This window comes from Eubalaena glacialis, chromosome 5, assembly GCF_028564815.1.
Source record: "Eubalaena glacialis isolate mEubGla1 chromosome 5, mEubGla1.1.hap2.+ XY, whole genome shotgun sequence".
NCBI classification, from domain to species: Eukaryota; Metazoa; Chordata; class Mammalia; order Artiodactyla; family Balaenidae; genus Eubalaena; species Eubalaena glacialis.
In genome coordinates, this window is record NC_083720.1 from 63,148,172 (window position 1) to 63,169,574 (window position 21,403).

Genomic DNA, 21,403 nt, shown 5'->3' on the forward strand with positions numbered 1-21,403 from the left:
GATGCAAGGATTCTTCAATATACTCAAATCAATCAATGTGATACACCATATTAACAAATTGAAGGAGAAAATCCACATGATCATTTCAATCGTTGCAGAGAACGCTTCTGACAAATTCAACACCCATTTATGATAAAAACCCTCCAGAAAGTAGGCATAGAGGGAACTTACTTCAACATAATAAAGGCCATATACGAAAAACCCACAGCAAACAACATTCTCAATGGTGAAAAACTGAAAGCATTTCCTCTAAGATTAGGAACAAGACAAGGATGTCCACTCTCACCACTATTATTCAAAATAGTTTTGGAAGTCGTAGCCACGGAAATCAGAGAAGAAAAAGAAACAAAAGGAATAGAAATTGGAAAAGAAGAAGTAAAACCGTCACTGTTTGCGGAATCTTAAAGATGATCTTAAAGATGAATCTTAAAGATGCTACCAGAAAACTACTAGAGCTAATCAATGAATTTGGTAAAGTTGCAGGATATAAAATTAAGGCACAGAAATCTCTTGTATTCCTATACACTAATGATGAAAAATCTGAAAGAGAAATTAAGGAAACACTCCTAATTACCACTGCAACAAAAAGAATAAAATACCTAGGAATAAACCTACCTAGGGAGACAAAAGACCTGTATGCAGAAAACTATAAGACACTGATGAAAAAAATTAAAGATGATACCAACAGATGGAGAGATATACCATGTTCTTGGATTGGAAGAATCAATATTGTGAAAATGACTATACTACCCAAAGCAATCTACAGATTCAATGCAATCCCTACCAAATTACCAATGGCCTTTTTTACAGAACTAGAACAAAAAATCTTAACATTTGTATGGAGACACAAAAGACCCCGAATAGCCAAAGCAGTTTTGAGGGAAAAAAGTGGAGCTGGAAGAATCAGACTCCCTGACTTCAGACTATACTACAAAGCTACAGTAATCTAGACAGTATGGTACTGGCACAAAAACAGAAATATAGATCAATGGAACAGGATAGAAAGCCCAGAGATAAACCCACGCACATATGGTCACCTTATCTTTGATAAATGAGGCAAGAATATTCAGTGGAGAAAAGACAGCCTCTTCAATAAGTGGTGCTGGGAAAACCGGACAGCTACATGTAAAAGAATGAAATTAGAACACTCCCTAACACCATACACAAAAATAAACTCAAAATGGATTAGAGACCTAAATGTATGACCAGACACTATAAAACTTTTAGAGGAAATCATAGGAAGAACACTCTTTGACATAAATCACAGCAAGATCTTTTTTGATCCACCTCCTAGAGTAATGGAAATAAAAACGAAAATAAACAAATGGGACCTAATGAAACTTCAAAGCTTTTCCACAGCAAAGGAAACCATAAACAAGATGAAAAGACAACCCTCAGAATGGGAGAAAATACTTGCAAACGAATCAATGGACAAAGGATTAATCTCCAAGATATATAAACAGCTCATGCAGCTCAATATTAAAAAAACAAACAACCCAATCCAAAAATGGGCAGAAGACCTAAATAGACATTTCTCCAAAGAAGACATACAGATGGCTAAGAAGCACATGAAAAGCTGCTCAACATCACTAATTATTAGAGAAATGTAAACCAAAACTACAATGAGGTATCACCTCACACCGGTCAGAATGGCCATCATCAGAAAATGTACAAACAACAAATGCTGGAGAGGGTGTGGAGAAAAGGGAACCCTCTTGCACTGTTGGTGGGAGTGTAAATTGATACAGCCACTATGGAGAACAGTATGGAGGTTCCTTAAAAAACTAAAAATAGAATTACCATATGATCCAGCAATCCCACTACTGGGCATATACCCAGAGAAAACCGTAATTCAAAGGACACATGCACTCCAATGTTCACTGCAGCACTATTTACAATAGCCAGGTCATGGAAGCAACCTAAATGCCCATCGACAGATGAATGGATAAAAAAGATGTGGTACATATATACAATGGAATATTACTCAGCCATAAAAAGGAACGAAATTGGGTCATTTTTTGAGACATGGATGGATCTAGAGGCTATCATACAGAGTGAAGTAAGTCAGAAAAACAAATATGGTATATTAACGCATATATGTGGAACCTAGAAAAATGGTACAGATGAACTGGTTTGCAGGGCAGAAATTGAGACACAGATGTAGAGAACAAACGTATGGACACCAAGGGGGGAAAGCCATGGGGGGTGGGGATGGTGGTGTGATGAATTGGGTGATTGGGATTGACATGTATACACTGATGTGTATAAAATGGAGGACTAATAAGAAGCTGCTGTATAAAAAAATAATTAAAATTCAAAAATTAAAAAAAATAAAGATTTCTCCTTGATAAATACTCATTCATATACATCTGTTTTATGTAAGCATATTTTTAAATACATCACAAGTTCTTAGCATAGAGTTAACAAAAAAATCACAGGCTTTTAAAATTACAATCAAAGTTTCATAGGAAAGTGTTTTGCTGATCAAAATATGCCAGTCAGTTAATAAAATGATATGACAGAAGCATATGCTGAGAAAAAAAGAAATTCAAGCCTTTTCACAGTACACTGAAAATAGCATAATTTAAATAGAAGAACATACGCTCTAACATGAAGATGTTGATGTAACTTTCCTGGTACCATAGCCTTTATAAGTCAGTTCAGCTCTTTCATACCCTCCTATATGTAAAACGAATAGTACTTGGCTTTTTGTTTTTGGTTAAAGTAGTAATTAATGCTAATGACAAACAACAAAGCATATGTCAATAGCATCACACTTGTATATGACCCATGCTATTTTAATTGGTAATAAAATCACAAGTAAAAAAGACCAAATATATCACATTCTCCTTAATACTGGTCTCCCAGAGAAGTTCAACTACTTGCCTAAAGCCAAACAGCCGGTAAGGAACAAAGATTTGACTCTCAAATGTATCTGCCTTACAGCCCCAAATCATAACTACTACACTTGGTTTTATTTTGGACAAATATGTAAACCTCCCCATGATGATTTTCACACATGTAATTTTGGGGAAAAAGTATCAACTCACCAAGATATTTCTGAGGACTAAATAAGGTAATATAAGCAAAGTGAAAAACAATTCAGTTCACACTTTCTCCTTTACTTTCCTATCCTTAGTGAGAAGATGGTAAGGAAATAAGGTAGTTTCAACATCCCATATGTAAAGAAACTGATGATATTGCAGTTGGCTTGGCAGTGGGAATGATACTCTTAACTGCAAAACTATCGGATTGAAATAAAAGCGTACTGTCCTTTATTACAAGATTAAATTTGTAATGAGACTTCCAAATATCAGAACATTTATATTAAAGAGGGTCACCATTACAAGTAGATACAATAGTGATAGTTCTGAAGTGCTCTTAGTTATACTGAAATATATCACAACACACATAGAGATAAATATAGATGTGCAAAAAATTAGCCAAGTATGTTTTTCACATCAGTCTCATAGTATGAAATACTTCAGGAGAATGAAAATCCTGAAGATCCAAGTTCCTGCTTAATGACAGAGCTGAAAATTGGGTTGAAAAGATAAATATTTTAAATCGCTAGACTGTCAAATGATACAATTATAAAAGAAAGAAGTAAGAGGCAGGAAAAATGGACTGAGTCATCAAACGTTGTTGGAATATAAATTCCTACAAATAAACAAGTTTTTATTAATAGTTACATTTACAACCATTTGTCATGATAGATTTAATGCTATGTAAGTCAGCTGGCATTAGGGCATTATTAGAAATAACTCATTTGCACACTATCTCTAGCATTAAAATTGCTGAAAATTCAGTGTAGTTATTTAACAACAGGTCTGGAGGTGGTTCTTTTGCTAGGTAAATCATGTTCTCAATAGTTTAAAATCTTGTCCACAGAATTAAACCTGGCCTACCTTGTTAAATAGAGAACTATTCATTTCCACCTGAAATAACAGGTGTTGTCCTTAAACTTCTGGCAGGAATGACACAGGATTTCCAGAGACAATTATGACTTCCTTAATAATTAAATTTTTAGTGCCAAGCCTAGAGCCATGCAAGTCTTTCTCTGCCCTATCCACATATTCAGAGGGTGACAGCACTTGTGTCAATCAAGAGAAGAGCTAGAAAGACTGATTAAAAATGAACTGATCTTCCATTTCATAGTAGCTATGAGGAGAAGGAAGAAAACATTTTGTTATGATATTGCTGTGTAGAAAGTAACTGCTTCACAAACTTGAACCTCTCAGTGAGGAAGCCCACTTAAATGAGGCCCCGTGGGCAGTTAATTTTTTTCAGCATATGAAGAACCTAAGGGGTATGGGACTACATTGGCAGGGTACAGGTTCATTTTTAAGGTGAAGCATTAAAATAACAGTGTACTTTATAAGTATGGTGAAAGTGATACCCTCTCCTAAGGTGGGCTTCAGCTTGTCCTGATGATTGCCTGGCATCTTTCAAAGAATGAAACAGAGAAAGACTTGTTCTCCATCTAGTACAAATTTCAAATGTCCCACAGATATTCATTTAAAAGGAAAACCTACTTATAAACTAACAGCTTAGAATCTAACTCAGCTTTACATATAAATTCTCAAAATATTTTATATGGTTTTAATGTGGTATTTTTTTCCCCATGACTCTAGCTACTATATGAGCAAAAAAAAAAAAAAAAAAAAGATTGTGCTTTGTCTGTCAGAACTTTTCTAAGAGTTGTTTACCATTTGCTATGGTCTGAATGTTTGCCCCCTTCACACCCCCCCTCCCCAGTTCATATGTTGAAACTAATCCCTAATGTGATGGTATTACGAGGTGGTCCCTTTGCAAGGTGATTAAATCATGAAGGCAGAGCCCTGCTGAATGGGTTTAGTGCTCTTATAAAAGAGATCCCACAAGCTCCCTTCTATCATGTGAGGACTCAGTGAAAACATGGACATCTGTGATCCAGGAAGCAGGCCCTCACCAAACACCAAGTCTGCTGGTGCCTTGATCTTGGACTTCCCAGCCTCCAGAATTGTGCTAAGTAAATTTCTGTTGTGGAGTTCTGTTTTAGCAGGCTGAACAGACTAAGATGCCATTTCACCAATGATGGCAATTCTGCTAATGATACATGAGTCACAAACTGACATGCTTGTATCAGTCTGCATTTGTAGCTGTCACATCCATGATAATTCCATTTATAAATTTAAGAATATATTTTCATTATCTTCGACTGTATAGGAATGTCTGAGCATTTATGTATTATAATACATATTTTCCTTTTACTTATCTCTATAATTAGGTTATAACATTTTTTTAATGGGTATAATAGAGTATCTCAGGAGAGTAAAGGGACCAAACAAAATATCTATTATACAAAGGGGGCACTGGAAAAGACAGGGTAGAGAACTATTGCTTTAAAAGTTACAGGTACCTAAAATAAAATCCAGCACTTCTGGTTCACTTACTTATCCATTCATTCATTCATTCATTCATTCATTTATTTATGGTTGCTTCAGTTACTTGGAGGATTTATATTTACATTAGAAAAAGCACCAATTCCCTGCTGACATTCTTCCTATCAACTACAATCTTGTGACTACCAATGCCTTCACTTTTATCTTCTTTTTACATTTCACTTTATCTTCCCTGCATGTTACTAGAAATAAAGCTCTTAACATTTCAGAAGGTCAGGTGGAGCACACAGGTCCCGTCTGCTCCAGTAAGCCAACATAATCACAGGCCCCTTTGTTGCTTTCTTAGCTTTGCTCCTCTAAAAGCAGTGAAAATAATCTTAGTTTTCCCTTCTGGCAATTTCGACTTGAATGGCTGACCAGACATTAAAACCATGCCAAATTTGAATTCCTAACTCTATCAGATGTATTCTTTCTTGATGTACATGGGGTGTTCCTTTGATTACATATTTGGACATTCACAAGTCAAAACAGCTTGAAGTCTCCTAGTCTTTTTATATCTTCATCAAGATAACTTTCTTTTAATTAGTGAGAAGGAACCAACAACAACAACAAAAAAAAAACTTGACTCCCATCTTACCATTTGTGATGTACTAACGGGCACATGCAAGTTGATAATTAGTCATTTTCAGGGTAAGCCTCCCTTCATTTTCCCAGGTGAAATTTAAAAAGACTGTTTCCAGATATATTGCAATCTCTCTTCTAGCTGTACATAATTCTTCCTATCCTCATCCATTCTGCTTACTCCTCTCAGTCCGAAAGACCAATGCCCAAAGGCACAGACCTCCAGAGCTGTGACACAGGGATATGCTTTGACTCAACCCCTGAGAGAACAAGGGTGGTAGGGAGAGGATGTTTACCCCCAAATCCATGATTCATTTTTTTGCTGTGGCTCTCCTAAAAAAAAACAAAAAAAAAACAGCAACAGAAGCATGCAGGAGACCATCAGCTGTCTAAGAGCTAACCAGGGCTTTGATATCTCCTAGTGGTTCCTAATCTATAAGCAGAAATCACTTTTTTTGTGCCTTCCGTATTTGGATACATCTATCCAAGCAGCAACAATCCCAGTCACTCAGGTTCAGAATGCACCCCTATCCTGTTCCACCTAAGTTAACAAGATATTGAAAATATGTTCCACATCATACACTATGCTAGAGGTACCAAGAGATATAAAGATCTAAAAGATATGGTAAATCCTAAAGAACATAAGGCAGAGCCAGGTTACTATTCTACAAGTCAGATTAGTATGCAGTATTGTAGATCTTTAAGCAAATAATCACAAAAGATCAGTGAGAACTATATTCATCTAATTACCATCTTGGAGGAAGGGGCATTTGAGCTGGATCTTGAAGGATGGATAATATGGATAATGAAGAAATAATGAAAGGGTATGTATTTACATATTGAAGTATAGTTGATTTATAATATTATATTAGTTTCAGGTGTACAACACAGTGATTCAATATTTTTATAGGTTATACTCCATTTAAAGTTATTACAAAATAATGGCTACATTTCCTTGTACTGTATAATATATCCTTGTTGCTTATTTATTTTATACACAGTAGTTTGTATCTCTTAGTCCCCTACCCCTATCTTGCCTCTGCCACTTCCCCCTCCCTCTGGTAACCACTAATTTGTTCTCTATGCCTGTGAGTCTGTTTCTCTTTTGTTATATATATTTGTTTGCTTTACTTCTTAAATTCCACATATAAGTGACTATATGTGGATATAACAGAGTATTTGTATTTTTCTGACTTATTTCACGAGCATAATACTCGCTAGGTCCATCCCATTGTTGCAACTGGCAGAATTTCATTCTTTCTTACGGTTGACTAGTATTTCACTGTACATACACTGTATATACATATCACATCTTCTTTATCCAGTCATCTGTTGATGGACACGTAGGTTGCTTCCATATCTTGGCAATTGTAAATAATGCTGCTATGAACTTTGGGGTGCATGTATCTTTTCAAATTACAGTTTTCCTCTTTTCTGGCTATATACCCAGGAGTGGAATTGCTGGATCATATAGTAGCTCTATTTTTAGTTTTTTGAGGAACCTCCATACTGTTTTCCATAGTGGCTGCACCAATTTACATTCCCACCAACAGTGTACTAGGGTTCCCTTTTTTCCACATCCTTGCAAACATTTGTTATTTATAGACATTTTGATGATAGCCATTTTGAGAGGTGTGAGGTGATATCTCATTGTGGTTTTGATTTTCATTTCCCTGATGATTAGTGATGTTGAGCATATTCTCATGTACCTGTTGGCCACCTACATGTCTTCTTTGGAAAAAATGTCTATTCAGATCCTCTGCCCATTTTTTAATTGCGTCATTTGGGGGTTTTTTTTGCTACTGACTCGTATGGGTTCTTTATATATTTTGGATATTAACCTCTTAACAGATATATTATTTGCAAATATTTTCTCATATTCTGTAGGTTGTCTTTTTGTTTTGTTGATGGTTTCCTTTGCTGTGCACAGCTTTTAAGTTTAATTAGATCCCATTTGTTTATTTTTGTTTTTGTTTCTTTTGCCTTGGGAGACGGATTCAAAAAATATTGCTACAATTTATATCAAAAGAGTCTTCTGTCTATGTTCTCTTCTAGGAGTTTTATGGTTTCAGGTCTTATATTTAAGTCTTTAGTCCATTTTAAGTTTATTTTTGTATACGGTGTGAGAAAATGTTCTAATTTCATTCTTTTACATGTAGCTATCCAGTTTTCCCAGTACAATGATAAGACTGTCTTTTCTCCAATAATGAAAGTTTTAAAATGGTTTTAAAACAATATGAGAGAGTGGCATGGACTAACATATACTACCAAATGTAAAATAGATAGCTAGTGGGAAGCAGCCGCATAGCACAGGGAGATCAGCTCAGTGCTTTGTGACCACCTAGAGGGGTGGGATAGGGAGGGTGGGAGGGAGGGAGACACAAGAGGGAGGAGATACGGGGATATATGTATATGTATAGCTGATTCACTTTGTTATAAAGCAGAAACTAACACACCATTGTAAAGCAATTATACTCCAATAAAGATGTTTAAAACCACAACCACAACAACAAAAATCATGAAAATTAAAAGAAAAAAAATAAAACAATATGATCCTATTTGTGATTTAGAAAGATAATTCTGGCAGTAATGCTGACAGTTATCTTTTACTCACAAGTATGATGAAGCTGGTAACCTATCCCCTCCCCTTAAAATTAAACAAAAATCAAGACATTACCACCATTGAACCATATAGTAATACAAAAGTGTGCTTCACTTGTGCAAAAGATTTTAATTGTATGGCAGCTAGTACTAGGCACTGTGCCAGAGACAGAGACTGTACTAAAGATAGAAAAAAAGAGAGTCCCTCCTTCCTTCTAAAGAGTTCTCATCAAGAAAGACAAAAATAAATCCACATGATAGGCATTATAAAAAAAGATAAAGACAAAGTGCAATGGAACCCTTAGTCTGGGTTTTAAAGGAGGTAAGCGGGTGGGCCAGAGGGGGAAGAATAAAGGCACACTTGGGAAACACCTGCTTGCACGTTAGTCAAGCACAAAGGGTAGAAGTGATCGTCTATAAAGAAATGTAAAATGAGAAAAGATGGTAAAAGATCAGAGCAGCAGAAACCCACTGCTTAGGGAATAGACAGAGGAAGAAGAATTGACAAATGAGATAAAACGATTTGAGCACCAGGAGGAGAATCCAGGCAGCAATGAAAATAGAGTGAACACTTTCCAAGAAAAAGGGAATGGTCATTAGCAATAAATGCCACAGTAAGGACAAGCAAAGTAAAGCCGGAAGCAAATCCACTGGACTTGGCAGTTGGAGGTCACAGGAGTCGTTTGACAAAGCACCTTCTGTGAGTGGGGCAGACTGAGCCCGAATATGGGGGAGACAGTGTGAACTGACACCGAAGGACCAGTGTCACTGAATCTTGGCAATGAATATTGGAAAGTAGTGTTTTAATACAAATTATATTTTTAAAGAATTGTGCACAATAAAAAGAAAAAAAGGAATAAAAACATCAAGATGGAATAATGAAAGATAAAGTATTTGATAATCCCATTTCATTCTAGCACTGATTACAAGACTCCTAATAATACATGATGAGGTATTTTAACGTTCAGTTTTAATTTTTGTCTTGAGCTTGTGGGTGGCAAGATTTTACTTTTGGCAGTTTGACATCTATACTTGAAAGGGTCCCAAGACCTTAGCAGGTATCAGCTAGACAGATGGTCAAGGTACAAAGACGTTCTGCATCTTATTTTTTTTTCCTAGAGGTCTTTAAAACCAAATGGTGTCATTATAATGTTAGGCTTATTACTCTTGGGGAAGTCAAGGTGTTTTAAAAGTTCTCTTTATCCTTCTGCATCTGAGATAAAAGATGACAAAATACCTGATTCACTCCACTAAAGATGAAAAAGAAAAAATGAAAAGTAAGCTTCTGCTAGGCTTAAAACAATATTATTTTTAAAAATAATAAATAACCTTTTAAATCAGTACTCTTGTTCTTGTTAAATAAGTAGCATACAGGAATAAGGTAGAATAAGGTAGAATAAGGTGGATGGTGGTGGTGACATTTAGAATATTGTTACAAATCAAATTGCTTGTTCTTATAAATAAGGCCTTATTTCCTGAGGCAGCAACATACATGCCTAATGCTTTATACTATATGTTTATGGTCAATAAAATAATCTAATTACTTTGATGAGTAAAATCATAGGAGGGCAACCTCAAGTGGCACTAACATATATCAACACATGCAATGAGGTAAAAGGGAAGTCATAACGAGATGTTAAGCTTTAGAAAAACATAAAATGTTAGTAATGACTTGTCACAAAAATAGTATTTCTTCATACGTTAAGCAATTTAAGAATCCCTAGCATGAGAACCACTTACCAAGCTCTTCATTTTCTATGACTTCAAATGTGGCCCAGATATCATCTTTTGTAGGAATTATATTTTTTATTGCTAATATGTCATTAGTTAATTCTTCTGCTTCCATCACGGGAGATATCTAAAAGAGAAGCAAAATTTCCTCAGAATATATGTCAGACACAGAAGTGGCCTTTGCTAGGGTGGTAATACTCCCCCATCTACCACCTAATGATACTCCAAATTTCCTCTTAGTATGTTTAACTAGCTTCTCTAAGCACATGGAGAAAGCCTATTCAGATCTTCTCCATATAATTTAATACATTTTAATGCATGTGTAAAAAAAAAAATCACCATATAGGCATAATCAGAGAGAATATTTTTTTCTCACTTAGTGAACAATTAGATCACTAAAAAAGGGAAGAATATACCTACTCATACTAAGACCTTCCACAGACATTGGATCCAGTGGTCTTCTAGGGGTAAAACTTTTCACTCAGTTCTATAATTAGGAGTTCCAAGGAGCTTGGTTTATTCAGCTTGGGCCCTAAATTATACACAGTTGACTGCTGTCTGCCATGCCAAAAAGCCCCAGGGGTTTAGTGGTCTGTGGTGTGCCCCACCATGCCAAGTGACAGATGGTGGGACACCGAAGTATGCTTGAGCCAGGCTTTCAGGGCACAGGGCAGAGTCTGCAGTGTCAGCCTGGGGGCCAGCTCTACAAGAGTCCCAATGCCTCAGGCCATTGCATAAGCACGCCACCTTCTTCAGGGACTTTGGGGATTTTTGATTTGTTTCTTCCTGGTTTTGGTTTTGCCAGCCTTACAACAGGTATGCTGGCCAAAAGCAAGTTGGCTTTCTCCAATTAGAATTTAGTTATAATGTTAAACAAATAGAAGATGATTTAAGCATTATAATATTGCAGCTGCAACTTAATTATACACGTTTTCAGTAAAACTATGTACCTATTCAAAAATTTCTTAGAAAATGTGCTCACTTCCCTTTCTCCTGTCCATTATTAATCATAAGCATACTGCACATATATAAATAACATACAACATTTTTCTTACAGGTAATTCATAGTCTATCTTTTGGAGTTCATGGAATTTAGTGCTTTCTTTGGAATATATTAATGATACAGTGAAGTCCATTATTTGCTATTTAGAAAAGCCTAATGTAATACAACCTTAAAAGAAAAAAAACATTAGCATGGGAAAAGTAGAGCACGTTAAGCAGCTGAAACATCAGTAGATGAGTCACTTCAGTGACACCATTCATCGGAATGGCTTTACATTTTTTTAAGAAGTGTAGCCTTTTCTTAAAATAAATAATAAAACTGAGAAACCAAACTAGTGAAATAGTCAGCAGGGAGTTCCTCAGGTTGACTTAGGAATGTAAGACTGGAACTCATTTCCTTGTCCCAGGTGACACCCAAGGCCCCTCTTAAGAACACCTAGAACTCCACGAAGCACATTTTGGGAATCATTACTCTAAGCAATATACACATCAGTATAATGATCATCAGGTTTGGAATATGATGATTAAGGTTTGCATCTGGGCCTGAATGCTATTAATTCCCAGTTTCTACTCATATAAATGTGAGACATCACCTGCTTCAACTACCTCCTTGGGTTGAGGTAATGATCAGCTGAAATAAATGTAAGAGTTTTGCAAAGTTTTAAGCATTAAACGAATGTTAATGATTATTTTTGTATAGTTTTTGTTATGTTTTTCAAGAGAATTTAGAGTTGTTGCAGGTGAAACTGGACAGTCCTTTATGTGAATATACTTAAAATAAGAACTTCGCTCAACTGTAATAACTTCTGTTATGGCTTTATTAGTCAGATAAGATTAAAACGAGCTACTAGAGAGTTTATGTGTAAGTGGAGTTAAGTCATGTGTTTTGACTACCTCTTCCAGCATTAGTGATGGACTTGTGCTGATTAATCTCTACTACTTCCTCATGTCCCCTGTGATGAACATAACAAATAGATGGGGACGAGGAGGGGCAAGGCACCTCCTAGTAGTTCAACTGCACAACTAAGCGAGTAATCAGTGCCAAAGAGTCATAATGTGTAATCATTAAAAACATATAAAATAATAATTACAATATCTTTGACCTAAGTAAAGTCCAGAAATATCTAATGTTAAGACCCTGTTTAATCTTGGACTTTAAAAATGATAAGAAGCTAAAGCTAGATTTCTACTGTTAGATGGCATCACGTCTATTCTGCCTACAGAGAAAGTAGTCTCACTCTCGCTAAGGCAGACTAAGTACAGAATATGGTAACACGAGAAGGATCTTTTTAATTCAGAACAAATGGCTAACTAATGGTCTCAAGGAAGAAGAGAGTTATTGAATATTCAAGTACATTGAAAGACTGGAAGCTAAAGTCTAGGATACAAGGGTGGGGGATTAATAATAATAGTACTACTAGTAGTAGTTATTTATTAAACACTTATGTACCAAGCAATTTGCTAAGTGTTTCATAGGCAGGATCTTATTGAGTCCTCACATCAATGCTATGATGTAAATACTGTAATTCTCCCTCATTTTACAGATCAGAAGATTGAGACTCAGATGGAGTATATAAGTTGCCTAAAGTTAAGAAGGAAGAAAGGAGAGGAGCAGGTGACTGAGCTCAGGTAGTTTTCCAGAACCTATCGTACATCCTAACCATAACCTAAAGAACATAGGATGGTCTCTTTCCAAATCACTAAAACATGGAATTCCCGGAGGATATTGGCATGAAGAGTCAAACTTGTCATGACTTGATTTGGACATGTAAAATAAGACAGAAGAAACAATAGAAAATTCAAGATATGCAAACTAATGCTAACACTTATGACTTCCAACAGTACTCTTTACATCCGTCTTTAGGGCTCACCCGAATTATAATACTGCAGTCAGGTTCCTTCCTTTCCACATATACTTCAATTAACAAATCTCCAGCCTGGGAAACCTAGAAAAGGGCAGATGTGAAGAGAGCAAATGTAAGTATCTTGCAAGAACACACACAGGACACTTAAGATGGTTAGAAAACCCTAGTCATATTTCTAAAGATTTTATAATAATGAAATTGAGATCATTCCCCCTGTTAACAGCATAATGATACCCATTTTCTGGATGTGGTTGATTAAGGACAAGGAATCTACACAAATGACATAGTTAGCAAACATAATCACAATGCAGTTTTTTCTCTCTTACTGAAAAGTTTAGTGACCTCACATACCCTTAACATTTTTATTGAGATAATGAATCTGGCTACAGTGGAAATAAAGAGATGATAAGTCCAAAAATTGAAATTTGAAGATAAATTAGGTCAGAGCTGTGTTAAAATTACAAATAGAAAAAGTATATTTAGCAAATAAAATTAAAAGTGAAGTGATAGAATAAGGAGATAATAAAGTTAAGTTTTTATTTTAATTACCTTTAGCCAAGCATCAAGTGCTAGGTTATTTGGGTCACTGTTATAACCAAGAAGACACACTAAGTGAAGAATACACAAGCCAGAAAATAAAAAGCATAAGATATCACTATGCAGACTGACAGCATATGTGGAGAAGATTAACAAAGAATGAAATCAATCTGTGAAAAATATTTTGAGTTGCTTTTTTCAGAAATTCCTTTAAGTTATGTAAACACTTGGAAATAATATCCATCACTCATTTTTAAAAAAAGGTCATAATGGAGGAATGATCTTTCCACAGTTAAATCTGCCTCAGAATCAACCTGATGAGTAAATTTAGTGGAAAAACGTTAAAAATGTACTTTGAAGAACTGCTCTTAGTTATTCTGACACTACAGGCTTAGAAAAGCTTCCAAGTTTTCTTCCTCACTTTTGGTGCTACATAAAAATTCTAGGGAAGAAAAGATACAGTTGACATTTTTACTTTTCCCTGTGTTTGCATAAGCAACTCTCCAGGAAGGACACATTTTAAAAATTTAAAAAGCAAATACAAAGAACTCATAGCATGCAGCCAAAAACAAGAATAGCTAAGAAATTCAAACAGGGATAAGACGTAGAGACTGTCAGAAAACTACTTCAGAGGAGTTTTGAATGGACTAGAGAAAAGCTCCAGCAAAACAACAGATTTTTTCCAAACCGTTCTACTTTTCTTTCCCAATTACTCTATTTTATAGACAATTCTTTTCTTGTTTTACTGACTTCTACTTAATCAGAAAGCATTCAAGGCTCATTTCTTTATTGTAGTATGAATATAAATGATAAACTTGCAGAATGGTACTCATACTTTATCCAATAACGATATAGATAGTGCTGCCAAAGATTATCCCATGGGCTCACACAATCCTTTATTGCATAACTGAAACTCTCCCCAAAAAGCAAGAATCCAAGAGAACTAACTGATAAGGAGCCACTGTTTTTAGTGTTACTGCTAACTTGTCTGGAGGCTGCATTAATTACTTTGGGTCAAAATGGAGGACATACTGTCTTAGAGAATTAATGTCATAGTGTTAGTACTCGGGGAGCTAGGCACTAGGATGAAAGCCTTTCCTCATCTCCCTCATGTGGAATGATAACTCCGACAACTTCTCTAATTAGTTGTGTGTATTTCAGGAATGAGGTGAACTTAGGGTTTGACTAAGAAGGAAGCATTGGCCTCACCCTATGAGTGTATCTATATGGAGAATTTATTGATATTTGACCCACTTCTATTATTTGCATTGGTACCCTGAATCCACTACAATTCCTAGTTATTAGAAGACCAACTTTAAGAAAGTCCAGTGAATATTCATCAAACAAGGAAAGGTACTCTGGAAAAGTATAGTGCAACCTGAACACACAAATCCGGTATGATGCAACCAAGGAAAGCAAGAAAAGATCGAGAAAAGTCAACTTAAGACATAAATAACATATGTTACAAAGAGCACAATAGAAACATTCCCACTAGTGCAATCATTCAAGAGCATGCAAAGCAAAAGCATATAAGAAATAACTTATTTCAAAAGGATAATGGAAAGAATCATTAGGGAGTCTGAATTTTCAATTTATTCTAGTATTTCTTTTGACTTTAAATGCTTCTTTTGAAATCCACTAGTATTTTCAATAGTGCTTTTATAAATGAAAACTGATTTTAAAAAGGACATTTTGATAAGATTAAAACTGATTTTTCCACCTATGTTTTAAAAAATTTATATTAGCATACTTTGGCATTTTGCATATGTGCAATGCTACAGAACTTCACAACTATTTTATCTAGGTTCTTTTTCCCCATTACTTTTACTTTGCTTCAAATAGGAATTTGAAAATAAATACAACAAATGTTTACTTACAATGAAAGTTTTTTGGTTTTTGTTGTTTAAAAAAAATTTTTTTTTATCAGAGATCTAACTATTACTACTCACTTGAGTGTCTTTCCACTTGGTAATAAAGCTATTTTCTATGTCCATTTGTTTGACTTGGTCTTCTTTAACCTGTTTAAAATATAATTTGGGACATTCTAATAAAATACAAGGAGTGATGGTACTCATCCTCACATAACTTTCTTCAGGAATTTAAAGACCAACACATTAAAAATAAATGAGAATGGCCATCTTTAGCAGCGTGGGCTCACAAAGCTAGGGCAGAAATAAAGCCAACTAGATAGAGCCTCATAAAGTTCAGAACATCTTATGATGATATCATTTCAGGCTGCAGATCCCATCAATGGAATCCCCTTTGCTGAGGCAATTTAATTAGCAAAGGGGCTGATGATGTGTTTGATAGAGTTTATGTAGGTTGACAGACAAGACTCATTTCTCAAACAGAAATGTTGATTAAGTGCTTATGAAATTTTCGCCATTTGGTTAAAGTTGGATTTAACAAAACTATGTAGATAAACATTTCTATTAATTTAACAGTACAAAAATAGAAAATAAAGAGAGCATGCAAAGCCACACATTTTTTTTTTCTAGGTCTTTCATTTCTCAGCATCAGAACTATTGCAAAGAAGTTGCTATTGATCAAAAACAGTGGATACGTATAGGAAGAAGTAAAAAGGAGATCAAAGAGCAAAGAGGATCCAACAATTCTGGTCCATTCCTATACAAATTAAGATACAAACTGTGTTATTTTATTTTATTAAAATATAGTTTCTTTCCCTTTGCTAAGGAATCTTTTTATCAGTTATTGTAAGAATGTACGAACTCTACAAAAGGTGACCTGTTACATTAAGCTATTTGATTTCATCTGGTATATACATAGCCCTGGAAAACAAGGGGTCTTGTACAAGACTGTTTAACAGAATGCCCCAAAAGGTTAAATGGCAACCCTGAGATGGCAGAAGCAGTTAAGCAATGGAGCTGGACCTTTGACCCAGATCCCTTATATTCCACCCATATTCAAATCCTAGGCTTATTTCGTCTAGTTTTACTCCTTTGAATTAAGAAATCATCCCTATTCTAACAGTTTTCTGATGAAACATGAAAATATGAACTTCATAATATAGCAAATTGAAAAGTCAAATAATTAGAACAGAGATTACTTAATAAAAACCACAGACTGTTAATTCAGAATTTTTTTTTACAGTTCATGCGCAATTAAAAGAAAACAGTAAAATGCTTTCAACTGCAAAATTTATCAGCCTGATGTATATTACCGAATTTGTGAAATTCACAAATTTCATACCTCTAAGTAGACATACTTAATGCATAAATATACTGAGGAAAAAAAACATAGAAACACTATAAATAGAAATATTCTGTCCAAGACACCAGATGGTAAAAAAGCTTTAGAAGCAGCCAGATTTAAATGAATGGCTATAGCTTAAAAAGCTAGTTATATCTAAAAATTTAAGGATCATATAACTATCTGTTATTTTCTTTAAATATTCATAAAGACCTGAATAAAAACATCCCAAGATACACATTTTTGTTTGCAAACAGTAACATCAAAACTATTTTTACAATGGTAGGATATAAAATATTTACCTCAAATATTTCAACATAATTATTAATTAAGTCCTCAATTACATTCACTTCTTCACTAGTTTGTCCCTTAGTTTGAAACAAACAGGAGGAAAAAGCCAAGGCCAAATTGTGGGCATTCATGTGATTGATTTCTGAGCATTTCTGAACCCTGTGAGAGAAAAGCAGAGCTTATTACAATGTATTTCTATTTGAAAATTTCATAGAACTTATAAGTCTTCATACTCATTTATTTTTTTTCTCTCTCTCTTTTTTAATACACACATATTGAAAGTCTCTGATGTAAAAGGTACAGTGGTGATTTAAAGAAAAATACACAGTTCTTTCTTCCAAGTAGCTCACAGTTTAATTAAGAACATAAGAAAAGACTACTGTTAAAGATATTACTACAAGTTACAAAGCAGTACTTGATCACTGCTTTAGAAAAGGGACTCCTCACCCACCATATCCAGACAATTCCACTAACGGGACAACCTGCAGCTAAGGCATAAAGGTGTGCTTGCAGAATGGTGTCAAATGACTTGTGGGGTAGGAGCATAATAAAAGAGGAGAAAGGGGCAGTAGGTAAGCAGGAAATAAGGCAAGAATGGCAAATCGGGAGGCATATAGGAGAGAGTTCCAAATTCAAGGTTTAGGGCTAGGCTGAATTTCCCAGAAAGTACATATCGGGTGAGAAAATGCCTGGCAGCATGTGTTTGGATGGTTATTCAAAATAGGATATTTTCTCTCAAAAAGCAATCACTTAATTAAGAAATACCATTACATTTTTCTTGGCTAGAACTAAGAATGGCTTTTTACAATGAACAGACATGAACAGAGGAGTCAATTCTCCCAACCAGTAGGCTACAACACTTGAGTTTTACAAAGAGCATTTAAAATACTCACGAATGTAAGTTCAAAGTGATTAAAAACAAAATACAGCCATCACCCCAATAAAAGGAAATTTACACTGATAAAAATGCTGGAGAACTCTAACTGATGCCCATGGAAGTATCTGTTAATGCTCTCTGTCACTGACTGTAGACATAGCAGCTGCTCAGTTGCCTGTCTAATTACATTTGTAACTTTCTAAAATACATACTAAAAAAGGGAGACCAAGTCTATCAAAGGAATAAAGCAAGACTAAGGTAGGTACACCTGACTATAAAGAGCAAAGATTCTAGTAGGTACAGGAAAAATAAGGAAACATGACAGGAATATATATGATAGTGTAAGAAACTCACAAGGAAATGCCAAATTGCATAGCAGAGACAGAGCAAGCTTGATCATCATATATGATTTATAAGATGCCAAAGGCATTGCAAGTTAATAGAGGAAGATGTCATAATTGTGGGCATCCCTCTCAAAACCACTTCCGTACTTTTTTTTTTATCACACTGGACTGTAAACATCTGGAAAATTTATCTGCACGTCTGCCTGTGTTACTAGAATCTAAGCATCTCACAGTCAGAGACTTTGTGTTAATCACACCGTAGTGTGTAATAAATACCTGGTGAATGGAATTAAGTCAAAGTTAGTCATGGAGGAAATGGTCTGTTATCTAGGGCAGGGATGGAAGTGAATGCTAAATCAACCTGACCTTATCCAAACTGACCTCTCAAACTTTTGACAACACTATCAAACATTCCCACCTCTCCTGAGACTTCCTTCTGCAATAGCCTTCTCCTCCAGCGCTCGTCACCTCTTCAGTTTCTATAGCTGCCTTAATTTCTGGCATAAAGCATGTACACTATGTATCTTCCTTTTCTTCCTTTATTTCCCTGCTCCCACACTAGCATCCCCAAGTGTCCCACATTCAGCCAGCTCACTCTCTTCCCACTCAGCCCTTCTCATCAGAAGCCCAAGGAAATTGTTTCTTAAATAGTTTCTCTGCCTCCATTCTAACCTCTTCCCAATCAATCGCAGGACATGGGTTGTTATCCTAAAACAGATTGGATCAGTCACTTATCACTTAAGGGAATGAAATCCAAATGTTTCTGCATGACCAACAGTGTCTTTCGCAGCCTCCTGCCAGCTAGCTACAAACCATCTCATCTCCTGGTACACCTATTTCCTAGAAAATATCCTTCACTCATGTCTCATACTTATTTTTCTTTCATGCCCAGTTCATTTATCCATTTAAATCTGAAACATCACTTGGACCTCAACACACAATGAACCACTTAATCCCTCCTCTATAATTCCATGTCTTATGCTAAAATTCTCCATATTAAAATCTGTCCTGAGGGCGCTGTGTTTTCCTAAAAAATATAAAATGCCCTGCAGCATCCCTGTGAGTTCCCACTGTGAGGTCCCAGGGCTCCTTGGTGCTATTTAGAAACTGCAGACTTAAGACTATTTTTGTCATTCATGTATTATTATCAACTATTTTTGTTACATGGAACCTTAATGGACATTGTATTGTACATAGTAGGAGCTAAAATATATGTCAACTGAAGAAAAGGATTGGAAGGAACTCATCTGAAATTCAAGTGTAAAGTTTAAGAATTATGTGTAACAATGTTTAAAATGTTAATGTGATAATTGTAGCAGCCTGGTGACATATTATAACTTCTGAAGAAAAAATTACCTGTCCCAATGTCTCATAGGCATAGAGATAGGACTATAAATATATAGACTACATTTATATGATGCAATAAGAAAATCAGATTTACAGTAGGAATGGAGTTCACAAGTATCAGAAGTGGTGGCTGGAAAAGAAAGATAAAGAGAAAAGACCAACTGTGGAGGATTTAGGAATCTAAACTCCAAATAAGGTACTTTTAGTAGAATTCAGGTTCATAGAAATTTATTCAAGGGAATATTGCATCCACGAAGGAAGCTGCAAACAATATGTTCCTTAAGCAATATTTACACTGATTTAAGTTTTTGTAATGACAAAACTTGCTCATAGCAAAACAAACAAACAAACCTTAAGCTTGTTGACTTAAAATGTTATTCCCAAACATTGTCATCCTTCAGATGTCATTTCTCAAGCTACCATTTTATTCCCCTTATCCTCCCAAATGCAGGGGACTACATGCCCCAACATAGAAAATGTTTTTGATTTTTAAAATTTCCCTCATCTAATCAACTGTCTGACACCAAAATATTGGAGTCAGGTTAGATACAAACTCATAATAAAGAAATAAAGGTTTATTAAGAGTCCACCATGAGAAAATACTGTGCTCACAGATTCCTGCTATAGAATTCTGGTCCCTGTACTTCCTTCTCCGACAACCCTCTTAAATGTTTTAAAATTCTTGCTTATGTACTGGATGTATCTGATTTGCTGTGCATGATTATTTCTAATCCATTTAAGAAATTCTCCAGTGCTATTTATTTGAAATGTGTCTTAATTCCACTAAGAGACACTAAAGTGATAGTTCATGGGAATTCCATTTTGAAAGTATTCTTAAGATATGGTGAGAGATTCATAGTCACAAATAGAAGGTTAACCACAGTACTTTAAATTTAAGAAATAATGTCTTATTGAGTGCCACATTTGAAATGTCTAGAAAAGTTCATGAATCCACCCACCTATAAAGGTGTTCAATTATAGCTGCCAACGTTGCTCGGTTGACCCCAGGAAGAGTACGTATAAATGCTCCATATTTTTTAATTCTTTCCTTGTCATCTTGGGTATCTAGAGGTTAAACACACACACGTAAAACTTGAGGCCTAACTAATCGTCTGTATTACCAATTTGCCTTTTATCAGTATTTTAAAACAATATTCACAATTGTTATTTCACTGACACAATCAAGTTTCAATAGAAAAACATTCAAACTTCTATAATTCTGGAAAAGTATTTACAAAAACATTCCAGGGCTATATGTCATAGTTCTTATACTTTGTAATTAAAAATGAAGCACTTTCAAAACCCAGGATTGTATTTTATCTTCAACTTTACAGGCTACTGAATGTCAACTAAGAGAAATCTTTTCAATTAATAACAAATTAGAGTACAAATTGAAAAGATAAGCCAAAAGTATTTTAAATGTAGCTATGGAAAGATTTCACTATTTGTTATTTGAAAATGACATTTCTGACCTTTTTCCCTTGTGGAATCATAAAAATCTTCCCCAAACTATGAACCATCCCAGAACTATGAACTGTACCTTACCCCACAGATCCATGTAAGGGGGCTTTCACCAGCCCTGGAAACTTCAAC

At 35.2% G+C, this 21,403-nt stretch overlaps 1 protein-coding gene across 1 annotated transcript in view; it reads right to left on the bottom strand.

Moving 5' to 3' along the window:
• The window catches only part of ARAP2 (ArfGAP with RhoGAP domain, ankyrin repeat and PH domain 2), a 192,414-nt gene that overhangs the window by 56,636 nt on the left and 114,375 nt on the right, over positions 1-21,403 (bottom strand). Inside the window, exons 21-24 of the mRNA XM_061191308.1 lie at positions 20,770-20,875; positions 17,254-17,401; positions 13,211-13,285; positions 10,347-10,464 (exon numbers count right to left, since the gene is read on the bottom strand). Coding sequence (XP_061047291.1) covers positions 10,347-10,464; positions 13,211-13,285; positions 17,254-17,401; positions 20,770-20,875 — 447 coding nt within the window. The remainder of the gene's footprint in view (positions 1-10,346; positions 10,465-13,210; positions 13,286-17,253; positions 17,402-20,769; positions 20,876-21,403) is intronic.